This window comes from Argopecten irradians, chromosome 15 (genome assembly GCF_041381155.1).
Source record: "Argopecten irradians isolate NY chromosome 15, Ai_NY, whole genome shotgun sequence".
In the NCBI taxonomy this organism is placed as follows: Eukaryota; Metazoa; Mollusca; class Bivalvia; order Pectinida; family Pectinidae; genus Argopecten; species Argopecten irradians.
The window spans coordinates 27,444,606-27,472,211 of record NC_091148.1 but is presented as its reverse complement, the minus strand read 5'-3'; the positions used below and the strand labels follow the sequence as shown (position 1 = coordinate 27,472,211).

Below are 27,606 nucleotides of genomic sequence, written 5' to 3'. Positions count from 1 at the left end.
TAAAAAAGGATATTGAATTCTTCACACAACAATCAATACACGTGTATGACTAATTAATATAGCACGGTTAGATTCATGTAGTTGTAGTTTCATTACAATCTTAAAACTTTCTCAATCAATGTATTTGTATACATTTTTTTTTGTATAACACAGAAATAATAAAGAGTTAAATATAACACAGAAATAATAAAGAGTTAAATATACATCTTGCAGGAAATATTATTTCAAATAAACCTTAAATATGTAAACATTATTACCTTGTTCTGTTTGTACACTATAATTAACACATTTATCATCAAATGAGTCCTTATTTCAGTATTCTGTACACGAGAAAGGTATGATCTATCATTTAATCACAAGGTACCTTTACAATTGTATCATTTAATCACAAGGTACCTTTACAATTGTAGCTTCTTATCTAAATAGATATTTAACATGATCTTTATCCCAAATAACTCCTGCTATAAAAAACCAATGTAGCATGTTATATTATACTGTGATCATGTAAAAATAGTCTTACTTTTTACTTTATCTGAATCTCTGATGGCACGCAGAAGATTATCATGGGGAAAAGATTCTAAATTATTTATATGTACATAGGTTTTCTAATACACAGATACTGTGTAGGATATAGCAGAGAAATGAAGCTATCTAGTTAATGTCACTTAAATCTAAACACCTAATATTCAAAATTTAAAAGTCATCTAAAAGAATAGAATTTGAAAGCTTCCCCTACGGCTTGTTCGCCACAGCCATGCACATAAAATCTTCATAACTTAATCGTATGCTGCCCACCCTCTGTGGGTCGCGCCCCATAAAATTGTCTGTAAGTGTTTTCAGCATCACACAGACTTGTATAAAGTTATCCAACGTCAGGTGTCGGCGGGCCATTGTGTCAAACCTACACACGACCATGTTAGTGAACTGTGGCGAAACCGTGTAGCCCATCCTCTGGAGAGCTGGGGAAAAAAACAAAGAGCCATTACTTTTTGTCTTCGGTAAAATGTTAACTGTAAAAATACTTATTTCAGCGCAGTCTACTCCTAGCTGAAATGTGAAAAACTGTTCAATATTAGAAAAACCCATATATGGCTTAGGTTACTTACCTCCAGAAAGTTCATGCTTTGGCTTAGGTTATTTACCTCCAGAAAGTTCATGCTTTGGCTTAGGTTACTTACCTCCAGAAAGTTCATACTTTGGCTTAGGTTACTTACCTCCAGAAAGTTCATACTTTGATTAAGATTACTAACCTCCAGAAAGTTCATACTTTGGCTTAGGTTACTTACAACCAGAAAGTTCATACTTTGGCTGAGGTTACTTACCTCCAGAAAGTTCATACTTTGGCTTAGGTTACTTACCTCCAGAAAGTTCATACTTTGGCTTAGGTTACTTACCTCCAGAAAGTTCATACTTTGGCTTAGGTTACTTACAACCAGAAATTTCATACTTTGGCTTAGGTTACTTACCTCCAGAAAGTTCATACTTTGGCTTAGATTACTTACCTCCAGACAGTTCATACTTTGGCTTAGGTTACTTACAACCAGAAAATTCATACTTTGGCTTAGGTTACTTACCTCCAGAAAGTTCATACTTTGGCTTAGGTTACTTACCTCCAGAAAGTTCATACTTTGGCTTAGGTTACTTACAACCAGAAAGTTCATACTTTGGCTTAGGTTACTTACCTCCAGAAAGTTCATACTTTGGCTTAGGTTACTTACAACCAGAAAATTCATACTTTGGCTTAGGTTACTTACCTCCAGAAAGTTCATACTTTGGCTTAGGTTACTTACCTCCAGAAAGTTCATACTTTGGCTTAGGTTACTTACCTCCAGAAAGTTCATACTTTGGCTTAGGTTACTTACCTCCAGAAAGTTCATACTTTGGCTTAGGTTACTTACCTCCAGAAAGTTCATACTTTGGCTTAGGTTACTTACAACCAGAAAGTTCATACTTTGACTTAGATTATTTACCTCTAGAAAGTTCATACTTTGATTTAGGTTACTTACCTCTAGAAAGTTCATAATTTGGCTTAATTAGATTACTTACCTCCAGAAAGTTCATACTTTGGCTTAGGTTACTTACCTCCAGAAATTTCATACTTTGGCTTAGGTTACTTACCTCTAGAAAGTTCATAATTTGGCTTAATTAGATTACTTACCTCCACAAAGTTCATACTTCGGCTGAGGTTACTTACCTCCAGAAAGTTCATACTTTGGCTTAGGTTACTTACCTCCAGAAAGTTCATACTTTGGCTTAGGTTACTTACCTCCAGAAAGTTCATACTTTGGCTTAGGTTACTTACCTCCAGAAAGTTCATACTTTGGCTTAGGTTAGCTCCAGAAAGTTCATGCTTTGACTTAGGTTATTAACCTCCAGAAAGTTTACACTTTTACTAAGAATACTAACCTCCAGAAAGTTCATACTTTGGCTTAGGTTAGCTCCAGAAAGTTTATACTTTTACTAAGAATACTAACCTCCAGAGAGCTCATGAGCCTCGATAGAGCCTGTTCTATTCAGATCTGTCTGCTCGAATACTCCTTTCCACTGCTGAATGTAATTCCATAAGGCAGCAAACTCATGTAAATTGATGGTCCCTGAGTAATCCCGATCAAACATTCCTGAAAATGAATCAAAATCATTAACTTAAGTTAACATTGTACAAAAATAATGTATTTTGTTTATTGTGAAAACTGTATGTATTCTGTAGGTATATTTCAGCTAACAAGATAAAAGATTAGAAATTGCAGCTCTCTATTGCAAGTCTCATAATTAAATGTCTGCAAATTGATATGATGCAAGGCACATCTGGAATAACAGTTACTTCATTTGAAAATTTTAGCTAAACCTACATGTATATACAGATCATTGACAATAAAATCAAAGAATGACCTGTAGAACTAAAATTGGGCATAAGAGTCTTTAGTCTACTGATCTGCATCACGAGTCAAAGGTTTGTTACATCAAAAGTTTCTTGTGCTCTTAGCCTTGAAAGTTGTCAATCATTAACGAAGGCCTAAACCATCACCATGGATACCAATCAAAATAATGCTCCATCAGACAATCATGTCAAGCTTGTGAAACATTCCAACACTACCACAACAGTCATCCTCGATACTCCAGGGATTACCATCACTGTCATAATAACCACCCCCGCATCATGTCTTAGTAAATCTGAAGGCTCTATCTGCGATAACAGATGAGACAGGTACCAAATGTTCTTTGATGTTATCAAAAGAATTGAATTACAGTACACTGCTATTGAACTTGTTGAAACTTTACCTATCATGAGTCTTGTGGTTTCAGCATTGAAGTGTGACCAGTTGGCGTTGACTAGGGCTTGTTGTAGTTCTATGGCAGTGATCTGTCCACTCTTGTCCGTGTCCACAGTTGTAAACCACTGGTATACCTGTGGATCTACACCAGGAGGGGGCCCTGTAACAATAAACAGTTATAAACCACTGGTATACCCTTGGGTCTACACCAGGAGGGGGCCCTGTAACAATAAACAGTTATAAACCACTGGTATACCCGTGTGTCTACACCAGAAGGGGGCCTGTAACAATAAACAGTTATAAACCACTGGTATACATGAGGGTCTACACCAGGAGGGGACCTGCAACAATAAACACTTTAATTACTATAACAACTCAATTAAAAAAAAGGAAAAGTAAGGGAGTTAACTCAAATATCGAAATAAATTAGAACCTTGTAAATAAGTCATACCATATAAATTTGACTATCGCTGAAATACTCTCGAAACTTTGCCAATTCCAAAATAAGCCTGTACTTGAAAATAAGCCTGTAATCTCTTAATATCAAGAAAATAAGTTGCATCTTATTTTCAAGATTTTCTCATTTATATTTAATCAAATTACTCATGCTTTATAATAAATGAAGAGTTACCTCCCATTGGATGTCCTCCATAAGGTTGTCCTGGCAGGCCTATTCCAGGTTGGGGAGGGGGATACTGTCCTGGGGCACCATACGCAGGTTGTCCTGGGTACTGCATTGGGGCCGGGGCACCATAGGGTGGTTGCTGAAAAAAAATAGTTCAAAAGTATAGGTTTTTACTCTATACTGGATACATACAAATGTAATTTTAAAAAAATAAGAGTAAAGGTATTAAAAAACTGAGAAAAGGCATTTCTTGAAAAAGTTTTCTCCCCTTTAATTTCCACTTAACAATAAGTGTACCTTATCCAAGTTATGATATACAATCAAGCTGTTCCATATAGATACGCATACGATTCAAAATTTTTTTTCCTTAACAAGTTCATTGACCATTTTGGGTATATTTTTTTAGAATGTGCCCTGGCGCTGTGTCGATTGGCGGCATCCCTCCATAATCAGTGGGCCATTCCCAATGCCAACCCCTCCTATATTTTTCCCAATTACAATAAAAAAATTCTAAATTAAATTGCTGAGAAAAAAAAAAGTTGTCCTGGTAAAAGATTTTTTTGTTGATGCAATACAAGTCAGTCTGTAAAAACAGCATGTAACATCAAATGAAACACTTTTACAATATTCAATTGCTTATTACACCATGCTCAGTAATGGTAACTTTTCTCCAAAACCGCTCTTTTCGTGATTAAAAATTCTCAATTTGTGTCAAAAACTTTTTCCCCAAAATAACATGAAAAATCACTGATAATGTGACAACACTATATACATTCCTTGTCATATACTTCATTTGATTTATTATCTTACATAAATCATTCATGTTGGCCGTGGCATGTCTATAAGCTAATGTTGGTAGTTTCAACTTTTCTAACCCCTGACTATATAAGTTCTTCAATCCTGGAAGGCATTTGGTTGCTCTCTGTTGCACTCCTTTGATAATATCAATACTTTTTTATGAAGATATGGAGCCAATATAGGGCTGGCAGCCATGGTCCAGTTGCAACCTTACAAGGCTTTTATATTGAGGAATACATGAGTTGATATTCATAAATTGAAGAGTTTGTCTGAGTATCACATACATTGAATTGGCCTTCTTCATTTCGCCAAGATCCTGATGTGGTCTTAAAATGACAATTTTAGTCATTCAACAGGTTGGGGACACTCCCGTATATGCAGGATAGGCCTAGTCCTGCATTTGAGTTATAGTACTGCATTTGAGGGATAATTTTGTTACTCAAATGCAGGATTCTGTGAAATGACAAGTTTCAGCCAAATCGCAGTGGTAGAACTTGAGAAGAAGTTCAAAATGTGTTTTCAAGATGGCAGCTTTGGCGGCCATCTTGGATTTCGGATCGACCCAAAAAATAACAACACTTTGTCGGGACCATGTCAGGATCATTTCATGCAAGTTTCAGCCTAATTGCACCGGTAGAACTTGAGAAGAAGTTCAAAATGTATTTTCAAGATGGCGGCTGTGGCGGCCATCTTGGATTTCGGATCAACCCGAAAAATAACAACACTTTGTCGGGACCATGTCAGGATCATTTCATGCAAGTTTCAGCCAAATCGCACCGGTAGAACTTGAGAAGAAGTTCAAAATGTGTTTTCAAGGTGGCGGCTTTGGCAGCCATCTTGGATTTAAGATCGACCTAAAAATAACAACACTTTGTCGGGACCATGTCAACGATCACATGTGTAACGACTTGTTTCGCTACGACCGCAGTCATTAGCGTAGAGTAAGAATGATACAATTAATTTGTTTTGCTCTGGGTTCGACTGCCGCGTTAGCTTGCAGATTCCTATGTCTCGCTACAATATTCAAAGGTACTAGTGAGTATGGACAATGGACGACATCAAATTCATTTAACAGTTTATTAATATTTAACATGTGTAAAGGTGACAACAAGAAAATACCCGCGTGGCTCAGTGGGAAGTACTGTGAAATGGACAATTTTGCTGCTAATATTCTCACGTTTTCGCTATCAGAATTAACTCCTACCCATCAATGAAAGACCGAGCACGTGGCGCTACACACCGGGGCCGATTATCGATAGTTTAACCTCCAATTTCACAAACACCGTTCTCTAGCGAAGATTCTCAAAATATCTCCTTAACGGTTAACCCCGAAATTCAACGCAGGAGGCTCCCACTCTTTTCCAGCCTACCAACGGCTCTCAACACAGGAATGAAGACTTTTACTTACTATCGAAACCCGTCTAAAAGCGAGACATGCTAAGTCCGACATTGCACAATTTCACAAGTATTTCAAACTCAAAAATATAGCAAAAATATCGACTGACAGCGAAAAATACACACACAGTAATGTTGATGCATTTCCATACTATACGATAACAGCAAATTAGGGAAAGGATGGGCGACAAATATATAAAAATTACATAGGTTTCAAAAACACAACCCTCACCTCTCAAGGCCCGGCAGAAAACTGAAAGCCTCGGCGCAGTCCCGAGATCTCGTGCACAGCAAATTCCCACCAAAGTCTCGGTTAATATAATTTCCGGAATATATAGCAACGAAGCGCACCGCAGCTTCGTTACATACCCCCCAACCACCTAGACAGGCTGCGACCCGTAGCAGTAAAACTGATCCAAGGGAGACAATTTGGGAAAAAAAATAAACCAAAAAGTTCCTAACAAAAGTTGAAACATTTAAAGCCAAAAGCAAGATGCACAAATTTCGAATTTGGAAGTATCCAGTTCACGAACTCGAACTAGAATAAAAATAGAATGAAAAAAAACAAACTAAATTTTAAAGAACCTATCTATCCTGTTCACGAACTCGAACTCGAACTAGAATAAAAATAGAATGGAAAAAACCAAACTAAATTTTAAAGAACCTATCTATCCAGTTCACGAACTTGAACAAGAATAAAAAAATAGGATGGAAAAAACCAAACTAAATTTTAAAGAACCTATCAAGGGGAGGTAATTTAAGGAAAGAAAAACCTTAAGTTCACAAAATCAAACATCTCTTAATAAAGGGAGGTAATCCAAGAAAAAAAAATAAAAATAAAATTCCAAAATTTTGCACAAAGACAAACATGCCTTAATAAGGAAACGTCAATTAAGGAAAAAGAAAAAGAGAAAAAAAAAACTACCTATATTGTCCCCCCAACCACCTAGACAGGATGCGACCCGCAGCCACTAACAACTTACTGCACGAAAAAAATAATGTGAGAACTGCATCAACATACCGCGGCCATTCTAAACAGGAGATAGAACATGTCATTAATGATTATCCTTCAATTGTTCCTCACTGGCCAAAATCTCCCTCATAACATGTACAACAACAAAAAAACAAAACAAAACAATTGTACAACAAGGTACCAAAAAAAAAACAAAGGAGGTGGGACTCTCTATATAACAATTATCCTGAAGTGGAATTGGGATTTAAAAAGATAACAATCATCCCAATGCCAGTACACAATATTAATTATATCACATCATAAGTATAGAACATGTACAAGTATCACCGATTAATTATCCCTAAGATGTTCAACATAGATATTCTTGCTAAATAACCACAATGCTAGTTCATCAAACGTTAAAACAATGAAAGCATTATATTTCATCAAGCAATCCTGTACAAATCTACGTATTTTCATTTTCAACCAATTACACAAGTATTTCCTTATCTTTTATTTATCTTTAAGGGTTTTTTTTTCCCCAGATATTCAATTATTATATCTTTATTTCGTAACACCACTGGTACGTACCCGAAAACCTCCACTTTAAATGTAGTATTGTCAGAGACAAGCTATGAAACCCCCAGACAGCTCAGAGAGTCACATGAGTTATGTGCCCTTGGTATAGGTAGTAGCTGGTGGCTAGCAAACTTCAATACTTAGCTCACCTGTAATATCACTTATTTTCTCTACGAGTACATCAATCACTTCTGTTTAGTAGCGATTATGTATATATAGCTTAGGGCATGGTTGTTTTTCATTTCTTTTCTTCTATATTTCTTTCTCTTTGTATACTTGTTTTACAGCCCTAGCAATCAACTGCAGATGCCTCGTATATATATATTGTACTACCACCTGACATATGTACAATGCCAAGTGACCTCAGAGCAGACTGGAGAATTTCAGCGCAGAAATGGGGGCTAAAAGAATTGTAACAGGCACCCTTGCTTACTTTTGCAATAAATGTATATTAGATGTTGTCGAGTTTTACAATGGTGAGACCATAATAATTATTATGAAATGGACATCAATCAGCAATTGATTTTACCCCTAACATATATAATTGCACGCGTTACACCTTCCACTGTGCAAAGTTAGACATCACCAAACATAACTTAGAGAGTTGAATAATTTTCCAAGGCAGAAAAAGCTTAAGCTCCATGTCCCGGAACTCCGTACACGAAAACTTTAAGATTATAGATAAACGTAATAATCCCTTGCTGTCATTAACCTTGTGGGTTTCACAAGATTCCAGCATTTATATAAAAAAAACACAGAACAATGTCCCAAGAGTCTTTTAACCAAGTTAAATTTCCTTAATACTTTAAGACTATTCCAAAATCAGAAAAGTACCCTTAGATAATTTTTCTTTCTGCCTTGGACACCACCTCCTTTTTACACGACTTTAGAACAAAAGGAAAAAAATATGACATTATGGGAAAAAAAAAATACACAAAAACATACAATTAACAAAACAAAGTTTTCCACCGGGCCCTAAACGATCCTACAAGACTGGGGAAGCCACTCTTATGATTTTACTTAACCTAACTCGAATGAAAATTTGGGGTCGACCAGAGACTTTTCCCGTTACTTATATAGCTCCCTCCCAAACTAATTAAGTCTGACCACGTGAGTACAAGACCCCAGTGTTGGTCATATCAACTCTAACCACCAGAACCATAGTCCCCACAGTGGCCAGAATACCTAACAGCCAAAAACACCAACCCCAACAATTTTGAATAGGAGTCCTTGGACTTTCTCACCAACTAACTACAGCTACACCAAGTCCTAACTAAATGCCCCTGGTCGCCCCCACCAATTACACCTAACATTATGTATATACCCCCCCCCCCTGTTCACCTACATTACAACCCCCATTATATAGACAATATTACAAACAGCCCCCCCCCCCAAATTATACCTAACACTACATGACTATAGCCATATTTAGCCTACCAATAACAAAACGAAAAAAAAATATAACAGATATGAACATTTCAGGAATACTTATCAATACATTGAAATTTGAATGTTCACTAATGCACATTATCCAATAGTTCTGATGCCCCCTGGGGGAAGGGATATTCAGGGGTCGACACGGTGTCCTCCAGACCCCTGTGCTGCGCGGTTCGGGGTTATTACCCTGCCCGATCGGGCCCAAACTATAATGTTCTCCTTGTGTACCACTGAAATTCCCTGGAATCAAGTACTGGGGTTTTTTGTTACCCTGGCCAGCAGCAACACCCCAATGTCCCGATACTTATCACCTCAAAGTTCCTCCGGGCACTTTATATCACACTCTCCGGAATAACAATAAGGACGTCTGGGTCCAGGCAGGGCCCTGCGCATTTCCCCAAACCGCTTTGACGTTGTGGCACCAGCAACGACACAGGGGCCTGGGTCCTCTTCCTTAGTTCCTTCCCCCAGGTCAGGGGCATCAGTATACAGCAGATATGAAAAAAAAAATTGAACAACAAATGTTAGTCCTCTCTATCAGCTTGTAATATCAATACTATTAAATAACAACAACCCCTCAAATATCCAAATTACAAGTTTCTATTTTCAGCACTGGCCTTATCAGTTTCGAAATTTAACTCTCTAACCCCATATCAGTTACTACAATAAATCCTACTTAGTCCCCTTTACCCCATGAGCGGCCTCCCCAGTAATGCTGTCGCCCTCATGCCTTCCCCCACGCCCTGTTACACAACACCTCCCATGAGCATTCGCAATGAAAGTTTTACACAGGATTGTAAAGCCTATATTTCATTTCCAAAATCCGCACTGTCCACATTCCCACCAGTACTAACGTGAAACGCCTACACAAGTTCCGTTAATCAAGCTAACCAGACTAAATCTAGAATACAATAGAGAAACACAGTGCAAGCTATAAATAGCTCACACCTGAGAAATTATACACACAAGCGTAACCACTCAACCGAAACGTAAACAGTTCACCTGTATAAATTTCACAAACACAGGGACTCGTCACACCGCCTAGTAAATAAACGAGTAGGAAGTCAACAATCAAAAATTCAAATTAATTAATTAGTTAATTAGGGCCCCACGTTGGGCGCCAAATTGTAACGACTTGTTTCGCTACGACCGCAGTCATTAGCGTAGAGTAAGAATGATACAATTAATTTGTTTTGCTCTGGGTTCGACTGCCGCGTTAGCTTGCAGATTCCTATGTCTCGCTACAATATTCAATGGTACTAGGGAGTATGGACAATGGACGACATCAAATTCATTTAACAGTTTATTAATATTTGGTTTGTTTAGTTTTACGTCCTATTAACAGCCAGTGTCATGTAAGGACATGCCAGGTTTGTTGGTGGAGGAAAGCCAGAGTACCCGGAGAAAAACCATCGGCCAGCGGTCAGTACCTGGCAACTGCCCCACATGGGATTCGAACTCGCGACCCAGAGGTGGAGGGCTTGTGGTAATATGTCGGGACATCTTAACCACTCGGCCACCGCGGCCCCAAGTTTATTAATATTTAACATGTGTAAAGGTGACGACAAGAAAATACCCGCGTGGCTCAGTGGGAAGTACTGTGAAATGGACAATTTTGCTGCTAATATTCTCACGTTTTCGCTATCAGAATTAACTCCTACCCATCAATGAAAGACCGAGCACGTGGCGCTACACACTGGGCCGATTATCGATAGTTTAACCTCCAATTTCACAAACACCGTTCTCTAGCGAAGATTCTCAAAATATCTCCTTAGCGGTTAACCCCGAAATTCAACGCAGGAGGCTCCCACTCTTTTCCAGCCTACCAACGGCTCTCAACACAAGAATGAAGACTTTTACTTACTATCGAAACCCGTCTAAAAGCGAGACATGCTAAGTCCGACATTGCACAATTTCACAAGTATTTCAAACTCAAAAATATAGCAAAAATATCGACTGACAGCGAAAAATACACACACAGTAATGTTGATGCATTTCCATACTATACGATAACAGCAAATTAGGGAAAGGATGGGCGACAAATATATAAAAATTACATAGGTTTCAAAAACACAACCCTCACCTCTCAAGGCCCGGCAGAAAACTGAAAGCCTCGGCGCAGTCCCGAGATCTCGTGCACAGCAAATTCCCGCCAAAGTCTCGGTTAATATAATTTCCGGAATATATAGCAACGAAGCGCACCGCAGCTTCGTTACAATTGTCATGATGTCAAAGTGAATCTGTAATATAGAACTTGAGAAGAAGTTCAAAATGTGATTTCAAGATGGCGGCTGTGGCGGCCATCTTGGATTGCGGATCGACCCGAAAAAATAACAACATTTTGTCGGGACCATGTCAGGATCATTTCATGCAAGTTTCAGCCAAATCGCACCAGTAGAACTTGAAAAGAAGTTCAAAATGTGAAAAATTAACGACGGATGGCTAAGGACGACGACGGATGAATCATGACGACTATAAAAATGGATAAAATTGTTTTAAAAAAATTGTATCAAAAAAGGGCGTCATAATTTTCAAATAGCAATATTTATATAACTATTAAATGCAAGACTTTATGTATTTGTGTATGAACTATTGAAATCTATTATCTCACTTTGTAATAAAGTGACAGTTGAGTTGCTCTCCATAGACTACAGTGTATAGCCATCAGGTAAATTTAGTGCCAATATCATGGTTGATTGACTTTTACCTGTGTTCTATATTTAGCCCCATAGTAAGCAATAGAGGTGATTTTGTTTGTGACTTTTACAAACATTTAGATAATGAAATTTGTTTCCATTTGAGAATTAATGTGGACAGTTGTATAAGTGATGATGCCATAAGAAAATTGTGACGCCCTTTTTTGATGACATTGTATAAAACAACTTTATCCATTTTCATTTCACAGAATCCTGCATTTGCGTAACAAAATTATCCCTCGAATACAGTACTATCACTCAAATGCAGACTGTCCCGCATATACTGGGATGTCCCCTACCCTTTCAATGATGAGATATATTTAGGTCACAATATGCATGCATAAATGTTAGGCTGGATCAATATATCGATATACCGATATGTAGCGGTTTTCGGCAGTGTATTGAATATCAATACACAAACATGCTGTATATCGATGTATCGTTTTAACAACTCATCCTACTGTTTTCGTTATAGACAAAGGAAATTCCAAACAAAATTTATTCCAAATCATCATTCAAGTAAGAGCATTTCAATCAAAAGGAAGAGTTTAAAGCATCTGTGTCACCTAGATGGATTAGAAATGCTTTTCATATAACTAAGAATACGAATTGACAGAAATTAATTAACACAGATGATAAACCCAATCAAATGAATTTGAAAAAGAGGTCCACTGTATTGTCAATACGCATCATGTATTGTTTCAGTGTATTGTCAATATATATCGTATCGTTTTAGACCTTCCAATACCCAGCCCTAATAAATGTATGTAAGTAAGTAGACGTGACCTATCTTAAATATATCTTATAACTGGGAACAGGGCCCTGTGGCCTAGTATGCCTGCTACATGCGATGACTGCCTGCTATATAGAACCATCAAAACGGAGAATGACCACCTAAAACTCCAAGCAGACCTTATCAACCTCGAAACATGGGCAAATAACTGGGGCATGAGATTTAACACCAAAAAATGTTACATCATGAGCATAAACAAGCGCTCCCAAAGATTTCATGAGCTAAACAAACACATACTCCAGGAGGTAAAGGACAATCCATACTAAGGACTCCACATATCTAAATGAGAGAAGAACTTCAGATGGAGTCTTTAGAAGAACGACAGCCTCCGTTTAATACTGTTATATAAAGTGGTTGTGGGGTTGGTGCCAGCATTACCACCACAAGACTTCTTAACAAAAAGATGACCAAAACGTCAAATAAAAACAAAGACATTCAGCGACTGTGTCACAGGCAACATCATAGAGAACTAAGTGTGTAACAACAGCAGAGGCCTCCTTCTTTGTGAAGACAATTATGCAGTGGAACCACCTCCCAGAGAAAGTTGCATGTGCAGAGTCCCTTAGTGCCTTTAAGACCGCACTAAAAGAACAAAGCCAAACAATCAGGCACTCTCTCATCGTCGTGAAAAAACCGGTCATCGGGATCTACGACGAAACACATACAGATGTAAGCAGTAAACAGGTATACCAGGTCGGGAAAAAACCACCAATTTGCGTATTATGTGCAAATTGGTGGTTTTCCCCGACCTGTATACAGGGGTGCTAACTCAATGATCAGATGATTGGGCTTCAAATATTCGAAGTATTTAGTAAATTTAGTAGGCCTAGTACCGACTGAGCCAAGAAGCATGCTTCGCCAGCTGAGTGACAGACCATATTTATCACTATGTATAAGCCACACCGACCCGCTGCTTTACACTATTCGAACAAGAACTGTAGAATAATACGGAAGATATAGTCTAACGTTATAATTATGTACAGTCAATTGTAGAATAAGGAAGTCGGCTCAGGTGGAAGTCCAACTATACTAGTCTGTTGTATCAACGCATATAGAAATTTATAATAATCCATACGGGTGTAAGAAACATTATTAAAACAAAAACGATGCTAAAATAAGCAACAACTGGTCGTAAATTACTCAGTACAAGTTGTTAACTTTCGAGCTGCCTTACCTGTCCATAGGGATGCGCCATTTTGAATGTATATTTTACGGATTGGAATAAGAAGCGGAAGCTATATTAGATAAAACGGAACAAATAACCAATGCAAGGAAAACAAGGGCTTTGTAAGACTTGTAAATCCTTGAAGAACGAATTCTGATTTTAATGTCCTTAGCATTTTTTTGCAATTCAAATATATGATTCATTTGCCTTCATCGTTAATTAATGGGGTCAGAGATCATCGGTTTGCTCGATTTGTCAATCGCACTTTAAAAGGGGGTATATTTTTTTTTTGCAAAGGAAAGTTCCGATTTTTGCAATATAAAGCATAGGATATCTTTATCGTTAAAATAATAAAAAAAAAATCAACTCGAAGAACCATTTTAATTTGCTGCAAGTGGCATAACAAATTATAATATGTATATAATTAACTCTCTTTATTTTGTCTTCAATGACAGACAACTTTAATTGGTGTGTTCCCTGGGCTCAGTTTCACGAACATTCCCTAACTTAAATTTCATCATATGAAAGCATTGCAGAAGTTACGGGAATATCTTAAGTGAAGGAGCCTTCCTTAAAATCCTTATTTATTTGCATTCCTATGAATAATTATAAGTTAAGTAATTAAGGAACGTTCATGAAACTATAAGCCCTGAATGATTTGTTTAATTATATCATCCTAAACATGCTTTAAATTATGGCTAAAACATTTATAATAACACACGGCATAGAAATATTGAATTCAATTATTTTATGAAAACATAATTTTATTTATTCCAAATTATGTCATTTAAATCTTTATGTACAATATGTATAATAAACTGGCTATACGCATTTTCGTTACGCATTTAGGTGCTCCCACTTAAAATGGGATAAATTAATTTCTTTTAAGGATGTATTCTTCTGTGGTTTCAGTCCCGTTGAAGTCTCGTTTCGACATAGATCAAAAACGTTATGAGATTTTCAAATACGATTTATCAATATATGTAGCATGTGGTTTGTAGCAAATTTTGTGAAAAAATTACATTTCTAATTTTAGTAGATTTTTTTACACAGCGATTTTAAGAAATGGCCCATTTTGCGGCCATTTTGAAATTGTGTCTTTTTTGGCTTTGAGTAGAGCCACCGTTTTCCGATTTTTTACTTAAATTGTTTTTATACTAAAATCATCACCGCGTCAACATTTTCAGCTGTATCGAGTTAATTCTTGCTGTAAATCTTCACTGGGTTCATGTTAATTAAAATATTGAACATTAATGTGTGAAATGATACACTTTTGTCACTTTATTTCTATATTTAATGGTAATTTGAGCACTTTTATTTTTTAGTCAAAAATATTGAAAAATAACAAATATTTAAATGGGGCAGAAAAGTAAGCACACGGACCCCCCATTTTTCTGCCTGATTTAGAAAGAATAACCCTTTCCCTATTGATATGCAAACTATTGAGAAAAGTTTAATACAAGAACTTTTTCCATAAAGGGTTAAATTTGAGAAAAATGGCTGAAAATGGTGTATTTTGGAGCTCAAAATTAAGGGGTAGGGGTAGCATATGTTGTTATTTTGAGAAAAAAATATGACTCTTATTAATCATAACAGGTATATTTTTCAATGAAGACTACTTGAAAATAAATTCTACAAACATCCATACATATCAAACACCTCATTAGGGAATTATGGCTTTAAATTCTAGTGTATGTGGTCAAAACGGCTAAATTCCAATAAAATCCACTATTTTGTCATTTTGGTATCTTTGAGTGACAATAGCTCAAAAACGAGCACACAGACATGTTTTTTCTTCCATTTTCTTTCATGGTATGAACTCCTGTTTCCAAAAATCTATATGAGAAAAAAAGTTTAATACAAGAAAATTTTGACTTCTCAGAGGTGTACATCCTTAATATCATTTTTATTTATAACCAACATTGTGGGAAATGTTGTATCGGAACATGTCTTTCACTCAAAGCTAGAACAACTCTCTGCTCAGCACTTATACACCCTGCTTTGAAGGGCTTACAAAAGGTCTAAAAAGTTGTCATGTTCATATCCGAGCTTCAACCTAGAACACGAACAAGATCAAATTGTGACGGGTACCGGTGCCGTCACATAAAGTTCCCCCAATGTCCACAGGGCACAATTTGACAAGAGTGACCTCCCCTGATAATTATTATGTGACATTGTTTTACCGGTAATTTTTTTTCGCAGAAGAAAAATAGCAGAGCAATGCCTATGATTGTATGTATTCGATTTGTGTTCTCAGCCATGTTCCTTTTTGTTCAATTTTGACCAATTGCATGCCGTGGCAGCTATCCTGACTCCTGGTCCGCAAAAGTTGTCCAAACATGACCTCAAATTAGTTTTATGTCACTAGTAAGAGTATGATCTACAACTTAAAAAAATACAACAAAAATGAACTTAGACCTAAAACCAATCCCTGCTGACCAGTGAATAAAGGGAAACAACTCCTACTGGTTTTTTTTTTTTTTAGAAAATTTGAAACAGTAACATTTTTTTACTCATAATTATGCTATTTTCAACGTTAAAATTTTAGAATCTGATTTTAACTTCATATTGAAACAAATTCCAGGAAAATCGGGCCTATCCTGATACGAGGGGGCGAAATACTACACAAAAAACCCGAATCCATATCTCGGTGTATGAGGTTTATTTTAATCACGATGAAACAAAGTGAAGAACTGAAACAAACAGAAAGAAGAATTACTCTTTCTGATAGACAGAACACATAACAAACAACACTATGCTATAATGCAATAAATGTTACTCGAAACGATATGACCTTAATTTGACATGATTTACTTTAATATGTCGACTGTATATTTCCTATTCATAGTAAATATGAGTGATCGATAACATAACATACAATAGGAATGAAATTACATTTAGTCTAAACGATTATAAACTCTGTAAACTCACATTTTTGGACCACCCAAACTAATGGTGCGAGGCCCTCCAATGGCGTATCTTGCGAAAAGAGCGAAACAAAAGGGGGATAACTCTAATGTAACTATAAAGTTTTAAAGCGGCGATGTACCGAATCTATGACACATAATATAATACGAAATAATTGTATAATGTAACTATTTGTTACAGAACACTCCCCGTCTGGTATTGAATATGGGAAATACCACTATAATTAAACATACAACTAATAAGCCTTTCAAGTATACTTCAGTTCGTAGTGGTCACTTTAACCTACAGGGCAATCAACTAGTTCATTAATACACTTGAATTGTCCATGAAATTAGTCTCAGAATTTCCCATGATTGGCACAAATTACTGATCCCTTTTTCTAAGAGTACGATAAGTTCCGTGATAGGTCTGACATAGTTTTTGATTTTTTGTTCATCATTGCGATATAACTGAACTGTGACGGTGCGCACATGACCGTCATCACCTGGGAAAGTCTCCTTCACGATTTCCATGGGCCAGTTGTTCCTATGGGAGTCCTTTTCTATAACTAGCACAATATCTCCAGGTTGCATATCACGTCTGCGAACAGTCCATTTGCGACGTTGTTGGAGAGACTGAAGGAACTCGAGACGCCAACGCTTCCAGAAAACGTTGGCTAACGCTTGAACTCGACGCCAATGAGCTCTGTACATGTCTTTACTGTTAGTGTCGGTGATGTATTCTCCTGTTTCAGCTGGTTTCTGTGTAAGTAACATGCTGGGACTCAGAACTGTTGGATTATCCGGGTCAGTAGAGACAGGAAGTAAAGGTCGCGCGTTTACCATTGCAGTGACTTCCGCCATGAATGTAGTAATCACATCATGAGTTAGGTCCTTTGTCGTAGTATGGAAAAGCATAGAGTCTAAGATCCGTCGAACAACACCTATCATCCGCTCCCACACTCCGCCCATATGGGAGGAATGTGGAGGGTTAAAGATCCATACTGTTCCACTTCTAAACAAAAACTCCTTCAATGGACCATCCTCTACATTTACAGCGTCGATTCTCATCAAGTCGGTAGCGCCCACAAAATTGGTGCCTCGATCTGACCTGAATTCCGTCACTTTTCCTCTGATGGCGATGAACCTACGAGTCGCGTTGATGAATGCTGAGGTGCTAAGTTCTTCAACGACTTCAATGTGAATGGCTCTAGTCGTCAAGCATGTATATAGCACGGCCCATCGTTTACTGTTGGCAACACCACCTCTTGTCCGACGTGCGACAACATTTCCACGGGCCGAAAACGTCGACGCCCACAGAGGAGAATGGCGGTCCTGGTACGACACGATCTTTTGGCAGATCTGACATTATCTGGTTCCCTTCCTTGCCTCGAAACTTCCTACACGTGACGCACTTATGAATGATAGACGATATTATGCGCTTGCCACCAACAATCCAAAAGCCAGCCGACCTGATAGATCCCTCGGTGAGATGGCGACCCTGATGTTTCATCTGTTCATGATAGTGTCTCACAATGAGAGTGGATATATGATGAGCGCTGGGAATGATGATCGGATATTTCTCGTTGGTGTCTATCTTTGCGTGTTTCAAACGTCTTCCCACGCGCAGGAGACCATGCTGGTCCAGAAACGGGTTCAAAGCAGATATGCGACTATCTCTAGGACATGGATTGCCAGATGACAAACATTCGATTTCCGTCGGAAAGGTGTCTCGCTGAACAAGTTGTAGAATGAAAGTTTGTGCACGCGAGAAGGACTCGAGGCAACTCGGAGTTGAAGGTAAATTCCCTCCACCAATTCGCCTTGCTAATTTAATCAAAGTTCCCATAGCCGTAACCAACTGATGCCAATTGGAAAACTTTTCACAGCGCTTAAGAATTGTCTCACCTGATACTTTTGCCTTGGTGAGGAGACAGGATACCTCTGGCCGAACTTCCTTATCGTCAGCCGATACCTCTGGAACAAGGTCGTCGGAGAACTCTGTTCCTTCGATGAGAAAACGTGGGACCGTGGAGCCACTTGCTTTCCAACAAGTCCTTTGCGTGAATAGGTCTAGTTCCTTGGTCAGCGGGGTTATGTTCTGTTGATACAAAGTTCCACTGTTCAGGAGTTGAGCTCTTGCGGATCCTCGTTACGCGATTACACACGTAGTTATAGAAACGGCGGGTCTGGTTATACACGTATCCTAAAACCACTTTACTATCTGTGTAGAAGCGAAAGATGCTTAACGGCAGATTGAGTTGCTCAGATATAGTTTCCGCGATTTCTATCGCAAGAACAGCAGCACACAGCTCAAGTCGTGGTATCGTCGTGGTATGAAGTGGCGCAACCTTGGTCTTACCCAAGATGAACCCTAGCTCTTGAGTTCCATCTTCACATGCTGTCAACAAGTAACCGACAGAGGCTATAGCTTTCTCTGAAGCGTCTGAGAAAACATGGACACTGATGTTCTCGCACTCTTTGAAGGATGATGAAGTATACTGACGTGGAATTCTGAGGTCCTGAAGATCATGTAATGAATCTCTCCATCGTTCCCACTCATTATAGAACTTTGAAGGAAGAGTCTCATCCCAGTCGAACATACCCGTAGTCATAGAGCGCAGCAGTATTTTCCCTCCGATTGCAACAGGTGCGATAAAGCCTAGTGGATCAAACAAACTATTAGTCACTGAAAGAACACCGCGACGAGTGTACGGTTTGTCATCTGGAGATATGCGAAACAGAAATGAGTCCGATTCAAGATCCCAACTGAGTCCGAGACTGTGCTGGACAGGTAAGCTGTCTGTACCTATCTCCAGATCCTTTAAGTCTTTTGCGAGGTCTTCTTGGGGGAATGATTTTAACACTTGTGTGCTGTTTGAAGCCACTTTGTGAAGCCTTATGCCAGCTGTAGCGAGAGCTTGTTGCGTACGTTTCATGAGGTCAATAGCTTCTGGTGCAGATGGCAGCGACATAAGCCCGTCATCAACATAAAAGTCTTGCTCAACGAACTCCTTCATATCATAGCCAAAGTTGTCAGCGTTTTCACATGCAGTTCTCCGAAGGCCGTACGTAGCAACCGCAGGTGAGGGGGTATTGCCGAATACATGCACACACATGCGGTATTCAACCAAGTCCTTGGACATGTCATTATCTTGATACCATAAGAACCTCAAGAAATTTCGATGATCCTCACAGACAAAGAAGTTGTAAAACATTTGCTGGACGTCGGCTGTTACTGCGACCTGCTCTCTGCGGAAGCGCAACAAGATCCCTGGTAAATTGTTGGTCATGTCTGGACCGGACATCAAGACATTGTTGAGCGACAGCCCGTCATGTTTAGCCGATGAATCAAAGACTCCGCGGATTTGGTCTCTCTTTTTCGGATGATACACTCCGAAGATTGGCAAGTACCAACATTCTTGACCGTCATGAAGCGGTGGAGCTAGTTCGGCGTGTTTTTGCTCAAACAGTTTCTGCATGAAGGTTATGAAATGTGCTCTCTTGATGGGATCCTTACGCAGTGTATTGTCAAGTATATGAGCGCGCTTTACTGCTTGGGACTTGTTGTTTGGCAAACGCGGTCGATGTGGTTTAAATGGTAGTGGAGCTGTCCATCGCCCATGTAAGTCTTTTGTAAAGTCTCTATCCATAATTTTCAGGAACTCCTGGTCCTCACGAGAGAAACCCAGTTTTTCGTCATCTCTGGTTCTTTGGAAGATTGAGTGTTCACACTCGTCGTGCGCAGTGGTATCTGAAGGTGCACGTTCCTTCACTCGGAGATTGTAGGGACAAGGTTTGCAAAGCGATGGTCGGTCCTTGATGAGATAAGTCTTATTGACATTGACTGTGTCGGGACGATGCATAGTACCTAAACACGTTTCTCCAATTATTGTCCATCCTAGATGGAGTTGTTGCGCGTAAGGTGAACCGGAAGGACCAATACGTTGATCTTGTACGTGATGTACCTCAGGGATATCACGGCCTAGAAGCATGACAATTTCTACACTAGGGTCGAGATCAGGAATGTATTGTGCGAGGTCAGAAAGATGTGGGTAACTCAAAGCAACATCCGGAGTTGGAATTTCCTCTCGCTCGTTCGGAATATTGTCACATTCAAGTAAGCATGGTAGGTCCGCATTAAATGAACCATCAAGTGCTGAGACAGTAAAGTCACATGCTTTCCTCCCTGTAGCTGAAGCAAGTCCAGAGCATGTCGATAGCGAGTAGTTTACAGTTTCGTACTTTTTATCAAAAAGTTGGAAAAACGCAGGGCGTACAAGAGATCTATTACTTTGTTCATCTAACAACGCATACATCTTTACTGTATTCTGTGGCTCTTGTGTAGGGTGAACATTTACCATGAGGATTTTGGCACACGATTTACTTCGGCCACTGGCATTGTTAATACGCGTACAATTTGCCGTAACTTTCTCATTATGTGGTATGGTGACTGTTTTTACTAGTGGTTCTTTGTCACGATTTTTCTCCCCGCCGTCGAAATGTAGAGCTCCCGGATGTTCAGTGCTTTGACATACATTGCATGTTATGTTCTTCGAACAGTTTTTGTACACATGATCAGTGCTGTCACAACATTTGAAACAGTACCTCTTTTCTTTAAGGTATTTTCTCCTAACTCCAATAGGTTTTGATCGAAATTGACGACAGGAGTTTAACGAATGGCCTGTGTGATGCAACGGACAAAGCGATGAACTGTCGATAGACTCCATGTTTCCTGTAGGTGAGATTTCAGTTTTGAAAGTAGAGACATGAGGTGCCGACTGGTTTCCACGTTTCTTTGCGGGGGCACGACTAACAGGATTTCTGTCCTGTTTCTGAGTACTGCTGTCTTTCGCAGTGTCGTTGTCATAGACAAATCCTGGATCATTCTTTATCTGACTCATCTCGCGCACGAATTCTGTGAAGCATGAAAAGGGTGGGAAAACAACATCAAATTGTTTACGATACCGAACAGCATGATTTGTCCATTTTTCCTGAATGTTGTGCGGCAACTTAGAGACTATAGGATTTATCCCAGCAGTGGTGTTAAAGTATGAGAGAAGTTCTCGGTATGTCGGGTTTTCCATGGCAGATTCAATTTCCGAAAGAATGTCAGCAAGTTCATATAATCGCTTGAAGTCCTTGTTCGTGATCTTGGGAAAATTGTTTAGTTTTGTTTTGAGTGCGCTCTCGACCATTTGGGGGCTTCCATACCTTTCATTAAGACGGTCCCATAGTCGTGAAAGACCTTTAACTGGGTTTGACGTACTTGCTGCACGGATGCTTGTCGCGTGTTTCATCGATTCAGGTCCTAACCAACGTATTAACAAGTCAAGTTCTTCAGGTGGCGAGACATTGAGTTCGTCCATGATGTTACAAAACCCAGTTCTCCAGGCAGCATAATTTTCGGGTGAATCGTCGAACTTGTGTAGTCGCGAGAATATTAGATCTTTTTTTAACAGAAATTGCGAAAGTTCAGACGCGACAGTGCTCTCCTTCATGACTGGTTGTCTCGATTCATTTTGCGACACATTTTCCATGTTCAGTTGTCTTTCTTCGTCGCGCGACACATTTCCAATGTTGGGTTGCCTCGCTTCGTAACGCGACATATTCTCAAAGTGCGGTTCTCTTGCTTCGTAACGCGACAGATTTTCAATGTTCGGTTCCCTTGTGTCGTAACGCGACCCATTTTCAATGTTTGTGAGCGAATTAACATATTTCTCTGTACGCAACACAGTATCCACTACAGGAACATTGAGATGTGCAGGAATATGTATACTTTCACCTGCAGCACTGATTGTCTCAAATGCATCAGCTTCCGCTTCCGCTGCGGCACAGTTTTTACGTTCTTGTAAAACATACATATCCGCATTTAGTTCTTGTTTTTGACGTTCTAATTTTGCTAAGTGTAATTTCTCCTCCTGCTCAATAAGTGCTTGATGTTTACGTAACTCAGCTTCCTTTTGTACATATGCGACGCGAACCTTAGCAGCGTCTGCCTTAGCTCTCCTTCTAGCGGCATCAGAGCTAGAGTTTGAATGTTGTGAGATGCGATCGGAGTGTCGTGAAGTGCGACCAGAATGATCGGAGTACCGCGATGACCGATTGGAACGAGTCTCATATTCTGCGGAACTAATTTTTACATCGATCTGTTTAAGGACGTTGTTTACTATGAAGTCTGATCTTTTGAAATTTGTTGCGTGATGAGCTACTTCACTTTGGCTTTCTGCAGAGTTGATTGTGTCCATGTAGGACATAAATTCATCTGAAATCATGCAATATCCACCATATACTATTGACAGAGAAAGTCTTACTTTTTTCAGATTGTCTACGTTATCATCACTAGTACACATAACATTGTCCAACTCAGACTGGCACTTTCCCCAAGCAGAGGACAATTTATCCTTGAATCTGGTTAATGTTTGTTCATATTGTTCTTTGGCCTTCTCAGTCAGGACCCGTGTCCTTCGGCTTTCAAGAATGTTTTCCTGAGTTACAGATGATTTGATCGACATATTTGTAGGAATGTTCTAGTTAACTGTACACAAATTGAGGCTGTATATGTGTAATATATATGGAAAGTCTTATATATGAAGTAGTTTTCAAGTAGTGGTACGTGTGACACTAATTTGTACGTAATTGCTTGTTCGAAAACAGTTCCATTGGTCACTGAGACTAGTACGAGTAGCTGTACAAGTGTCTATCGGGCTGCATTGAAACACGATTACAGAGTGTCCGAAATTTCTTCACTATCCTGATACGAGGGGGCGAAATACTACACAAAAAACCCGAATCCATATCTCGGTGTATGAGGTTTATTTTAATCACGATGAAACAAAGTGAAGAACTGAAACAAACAGAAAGAAGAATTACTCTTTCTGATAGACAGAACACATAACAAACAACACTATGCTATAATGTAATAAATGTGACTCGAGACGAAATGACCTTAATTTGACATGATTTACTTTAATATGTCGACTGTATATTTCCTATTCATAGTAAATATGAGTGATCGATAACATAACATACAATAGGAATGAAATTACATTTAGTCTAAACGATTATAAACTCTGTAAACTCACATTTTTGGACCACCCAAACTAATGGTGCGAGGCCCTCCAATGGCGTATCTTGCGAAAAGAGCGAAACAAAAGGGGGATAATCTAATGTAACTATAAAGTTTTAAAGCGGCGATGTACCGAATCTATGACACATAATATAATACGAATTAATTGTATAATGTAACTATTTGTTACAGAACAATCGGGCCAGTAGATGAATATCTTTAAGCAGTTCGATTTTGAAACAATGAAAGGCTGTGGCGGCCATCTTGGATGCTGGTCGGCACATCTGCAGGTCACTAGAAATGACCTCACAAAATTTCATGGTCATCTGACTTATAGTTTTCGAAAAAAAAGGTCAGACAAAGTCGCGGCGGAAAAAGAGGAACCAGAAGAAGACCAAGAAAAACAAGAAGAACAAACGGCGATAACACAATAAGTTCCCCACTCCATACACATATTCACTCCGATATTGATCTTTAGAAACGTCCTGAAAATGTTTTTTTGTTATTTTCTCGTTTTATATTGTCAGGATGATTATTCCAGTCTTTTACAATAATTATATTTGTATGTCCAACCATACCGCCACATATATGTATGTCTATATGTTACTTTACCTGAATAATAATAGTTATTGTTAACATAATTAGTTCTTCATTGAAAATATAGGGAACTTATGACTCAAAAGATTCACTATGACAGTTGGAGAAAATACGAAGTTATCATTTATTTAATATGATATTTAAACTGCATGATGTTAAAAAACATCTTTAAAAAGAATAAGTATTCCGTCCTACAAAAAAACACAAAGTAATTGATGATCAACGATATGACGATAGGATAACAATTAAAAATAGGTTAAATTACTAATGATATATAACCAAATTTTCACTTGCGCACTATATATATATATATGTTTCTGATAAAAAAAGGCTTCCGGCTGTGTGCGATCTAATCACTAAGGCAAATCGAGCTCGCCTATCAATTTTGATAACGCCCCAAGTGATGTAGGTATTCAGGACATTTTTTTAGCGCTGTGCAATCGCAAAGTATTAAAATCTGACAGGATGCAGACGTACAAGGGAACACAGTTTCTGAATTCCATGACAATTCTCTTGTTTGCTGTCACTCTCTTTTTCGTCCCAACCGTAAGTTAAATGATACTACATCACCCGTACACTTCATCACTGTATCACATGTACACTGAACATCATGACAAATATATATATTTCTTTCATACCTACAGGTGTAATACTGGCTGGTCCAGGGCAATACACTCATGTCGCCTGATGCCTGTATTGCATGGCTACCCATGCAATAAAGCTTCATGACGTCACGGCGTCATTCCTCGGTAAAATGTTCACATTTGTTTTCTTCAAAAATTTGCCTGGTTTTACTATAAAAGACGCAAACAACGGAATTTGTGTTGAAATATCACATCATTTTTCATGTATGGGAAATTGACTTTCAGTCGTGGATTTCTTCGAATTAATTTCAAAATGGCGGGATATTATAGTTATAAAATTGCAAGAAAACGTCGAGGTATGAAAGAAAAATACTCTTTCATAAGGGGATATGAAGGATAGGGTCACAAAATGACAATGTAGTAAAACCCGAGGCTTCCTTTTACTACATTTTGTGACCCTCGGGTAGAATATCCCTATCCTTCATATCCACATATGAAAGAGTCTTATAATATATATTGTATATTTCTACCCTCCGGATCACAAAATGTTCTCGACAAGCCTCGGGTTTTACTACATTTTTTGTGACCCTCGGGTAGAATATCCCATTCATTCATGTCCACATATGAAAGAGTTTTGGTTTGTTTATTTTTACGTCCTATTAACAGCCAGGGTCATGTAAGGACGTGCCAGGTTTGTTGGTGGAGGAAAGCCGGAGTACCCGGAGAAAAACCACCGACCAGCGGTCAGTACCTGGCAACTGCCCCACATGGGATTCGAACCCGCATCCCAGAGGTGGAGGGCTTGTGGTAATATGTCGGGACATCTTAACCCGATATATGAAAGAGTCTTATGATATATATCATATATTCAAAAGAAGCGGGTCGGTGTGGCTTGTATAATTAGAATACTTTTAATGCGAGACTCATAAACAACAAGAACATAAGAAAAAAGTGTACGTAGCGAGTAAATCATCATGTGCACATTTTGCTATTTCACTGTACACATAACACGAATACTACTGTTTTCAATGTTATGTAAAAACTAAAGATGTTGAATGAAAAGATGCTTATCCCATTACTTTATCTCCATATTGAAACCGCGGTGACCATTTTCTCGTCTTCATTCACGGAAACTTGTCACCATACCAATTTATATATTTCTGCCATAACATAGTGCCTATAAACAACTACGTATACCTGTTAATACAGTAAATGAATACAATGCTATCCCATAACTATGCATGTTTCACAATGGAAACACCATGTGATAAATTCAATAGTATTTGGTTATCATTGATGTTTACACAATCTAGTGTGTAAACACCTACATGTACGGCGCCTCTGATTGGTCAACTTTAAGATCTCTAATTAATTCCGATTGGTTACTAGTTTCATAACGCATTTTCTTTTTAAGCATTCAACTTACTGTATAACAGTTAGTTGCTTATTCAAAGTATTAAACAATAACAAAAATGGCTCTATCTCTAGGCACTATATTTTATGGAGAAAAGATATCATTATACATTGTATATGGTGGTTCCCTGAATGAAGACGAGAAAACGATCATCACGGTTTATATAAAGTTATGGGATAAACAAGTTCCCCAACACATGACTGTTATTGTTTATCATGTTTATCTGAACTCTCGTATGTTAATTTTCATATTTTAAAAAGACACTCGCTTAAGCTCGAGTCTTTTCAAAATATAAAAATCAACTTACTCGAGTTTGATAAACATGTAAACAACAGTCACGCGTTGGGAAAGTTTTATATATCAGACACGACATGCACTAAATCACACAATTATATACACGTATCACGAGTAAATGAGTGGCCACACGTAGTCCACCAAATCTGCCTATATTATTAGGGTTTTTGAAAACATTAGTTTTTTTGCCTAATACATATGCGCAACAAAGTGTAATAATATCCATGGTCAGGTTTATCAGACTACGTGACACTATATATCCCACCGCTGCCACCAAAGTAAACGTGCAGTTATTTTCTTGTTTTGTTACCAAAGATAATTACACTTTTTAACGCCATTTTCGTTGTGTAAGTTGATGCAAAAACACTTTTTCCGGTTGTAACATGAGGAGCTCTGTCGTAATTTCTGCAAAACATATACGATTACCATAGCTGGGTTTAGTAAACAGGATATAGAAGTGCGGAGAAACCGTAAAATACGTTTTCAACATATATGCAGAGTTTTGTTAAAATGGAACAAGGACATCTTTCACCAACGGCAACGTTCCGCTAAATGGAACATGGTGCTGGATACAAATGAATGGAATGGTCATCCACTCTAGAGCAATCCGCGCTCGATGTTGTTAAATTTTGCAATACATAAATACGACACCCAAATTTAGAGTCATATATATATTTATATCCATGGGTCGTCACATTATCCCACCGCTGCCACCAAAGTTAACTTACAGATGTTGGGGTACGGACGGTCATCCATATAAGACTACAATACACATTTACACGTGAGTCGTCGCATTATCCAACAGCTGCCACCAAATTTAACCTGCAGAGGTTGGGGTACGGTCGGTCGTCCATCCAAGATTATAATACACATTAATTTATCCACGAGTCGTCGCATTATCCCACCGCTGCCACCAAAGTTAACATGCACAGGTTGGGGTACGGTTGGTCATCCATCCAAGACTACAATACACATTTACCCGTGAGTCGTCACATTATCACACCGCTGCCACAAAAGTTAACCTGCAGAG

At 38.5% G+C, this 27,606-nt stretch overlaps 3 protein-coding genes and 1 long non-coding RNA gene across 5 annotated transcripts in view; 1 reads left to right on the top strand and 3 right to left on the bottom strand.

Annotated features, from left to right (window-relative positions):
- Positions 1-171: 171 nt before the first annotated feature.
- LOC138309327 (peflin-like) lies at positions 172-27,458 on the bottom strand. 2 transcript variants are annotated; one of them, XM_069250503.1, is made up of 6 exons: positions 27,305-27,458; positions 3,904-4,036; positions 3,280-3,432; positions 2,475-2,618; positions 397-959; positions 172-364 (listed from the first exon to the last, which is right to left on the bottom strand). In XM_069250503.1, the coding sequence occupies exons 1-5, from the start codon at positions 27,326-27,328 to the stop codon at positions 733-735; spliced, it is 681 nt and encodes a 226-aa protein (XP_069106604.1). In that variant the 5' UTR covers positions 27,329-27,458; the 3' UTR covers positions 172-364; positions 397-732. The 2 variants fall into 2 exon arrangements, with proteins under 2 accessions (XP_069106604.1, XP_069106605.1); XM_069250504.1 differs by lacking the exon at positions 27,305-27,458 and adding an exon at positions 13,722-13,778.
- On the bottom strand, positions 5,759-8,882 carry LOC138309150 (uncharacterized). Its single transcript, XR_011206203.1, has 2 exons — positions 6,830-8,882; positions 5,759-6,675 (listed from the first exon to the last, which is right to left on the bottom strand). It is a non-coding gene; the product is annotated as an uncharacterized lncRNA (long non-coding RNA).
- LOC138309568 (uncharacterized) lies at positions 18,583-23,869 on the bottom strand. Its single transcript, XM_069250798.1, has 2 exons — positions 23,704-23,869; positions 18,583-23,465 (listed from the first exon to the last, which is right to left on the bottom strand). Exon 2 carries the CDS (start codon positions 23,131-23,133, stop codon positions 18,583-18,585), a length of 4,551 nt encoding a protein of 1,516 aa, XP_069106899.1. The 5' UTR covers positions 23,134-23,465; positions 23,704-23,869.
- LOC138309326 (NPC intracellular cholesterol transporter 1-like) overlaps positions 24,665-27,606 on the top strand; it is a 16,759-nt gene continuing 13,817 nt past the window's right edge. Inside the window, exon 1 of the mRNA XM_069250501.1 lies at positions 24,665-24,830. Coding sequence (XP_069106602.1) covers positions 24,750-24,830 — 81 coding nt within the window. The 5' untranslated portion in view covers positions 24,665-24,749. The remainder of the gene's footprint in view (positions 24,831-27,606) is intronic.

Bases quoted from the DNA above. Each gene is read 5' to 3' on its own strand.
- LOC138309568 (XM_069250798.1), bottom strand. From the start codon at position 23,133: ATGTCGATCAAATCATCTGTAACTCAGGAAAACATTCTTGAAAGCCGA.
- LOC138309327 (XM_069250503.1), bottom strand. From the start codon at position 27,328: ATGACCGTCCGTACCCCAACATCT. The intron at 4,037-27,304 runs GTAAGTTAACTT...ATTTTTTTTCAG, and splicing joins CCGTCCGTACCCCAACATCT to CAACCACCCTATGGTGCCCC. The intron at 3,433-3,903 runs GTAACTCTTCAT...TTATTGTTACAG, and splicing joins TGGAGGACATCCAATGGGAG to GGCCCCCTCCTGGTGTAGAT.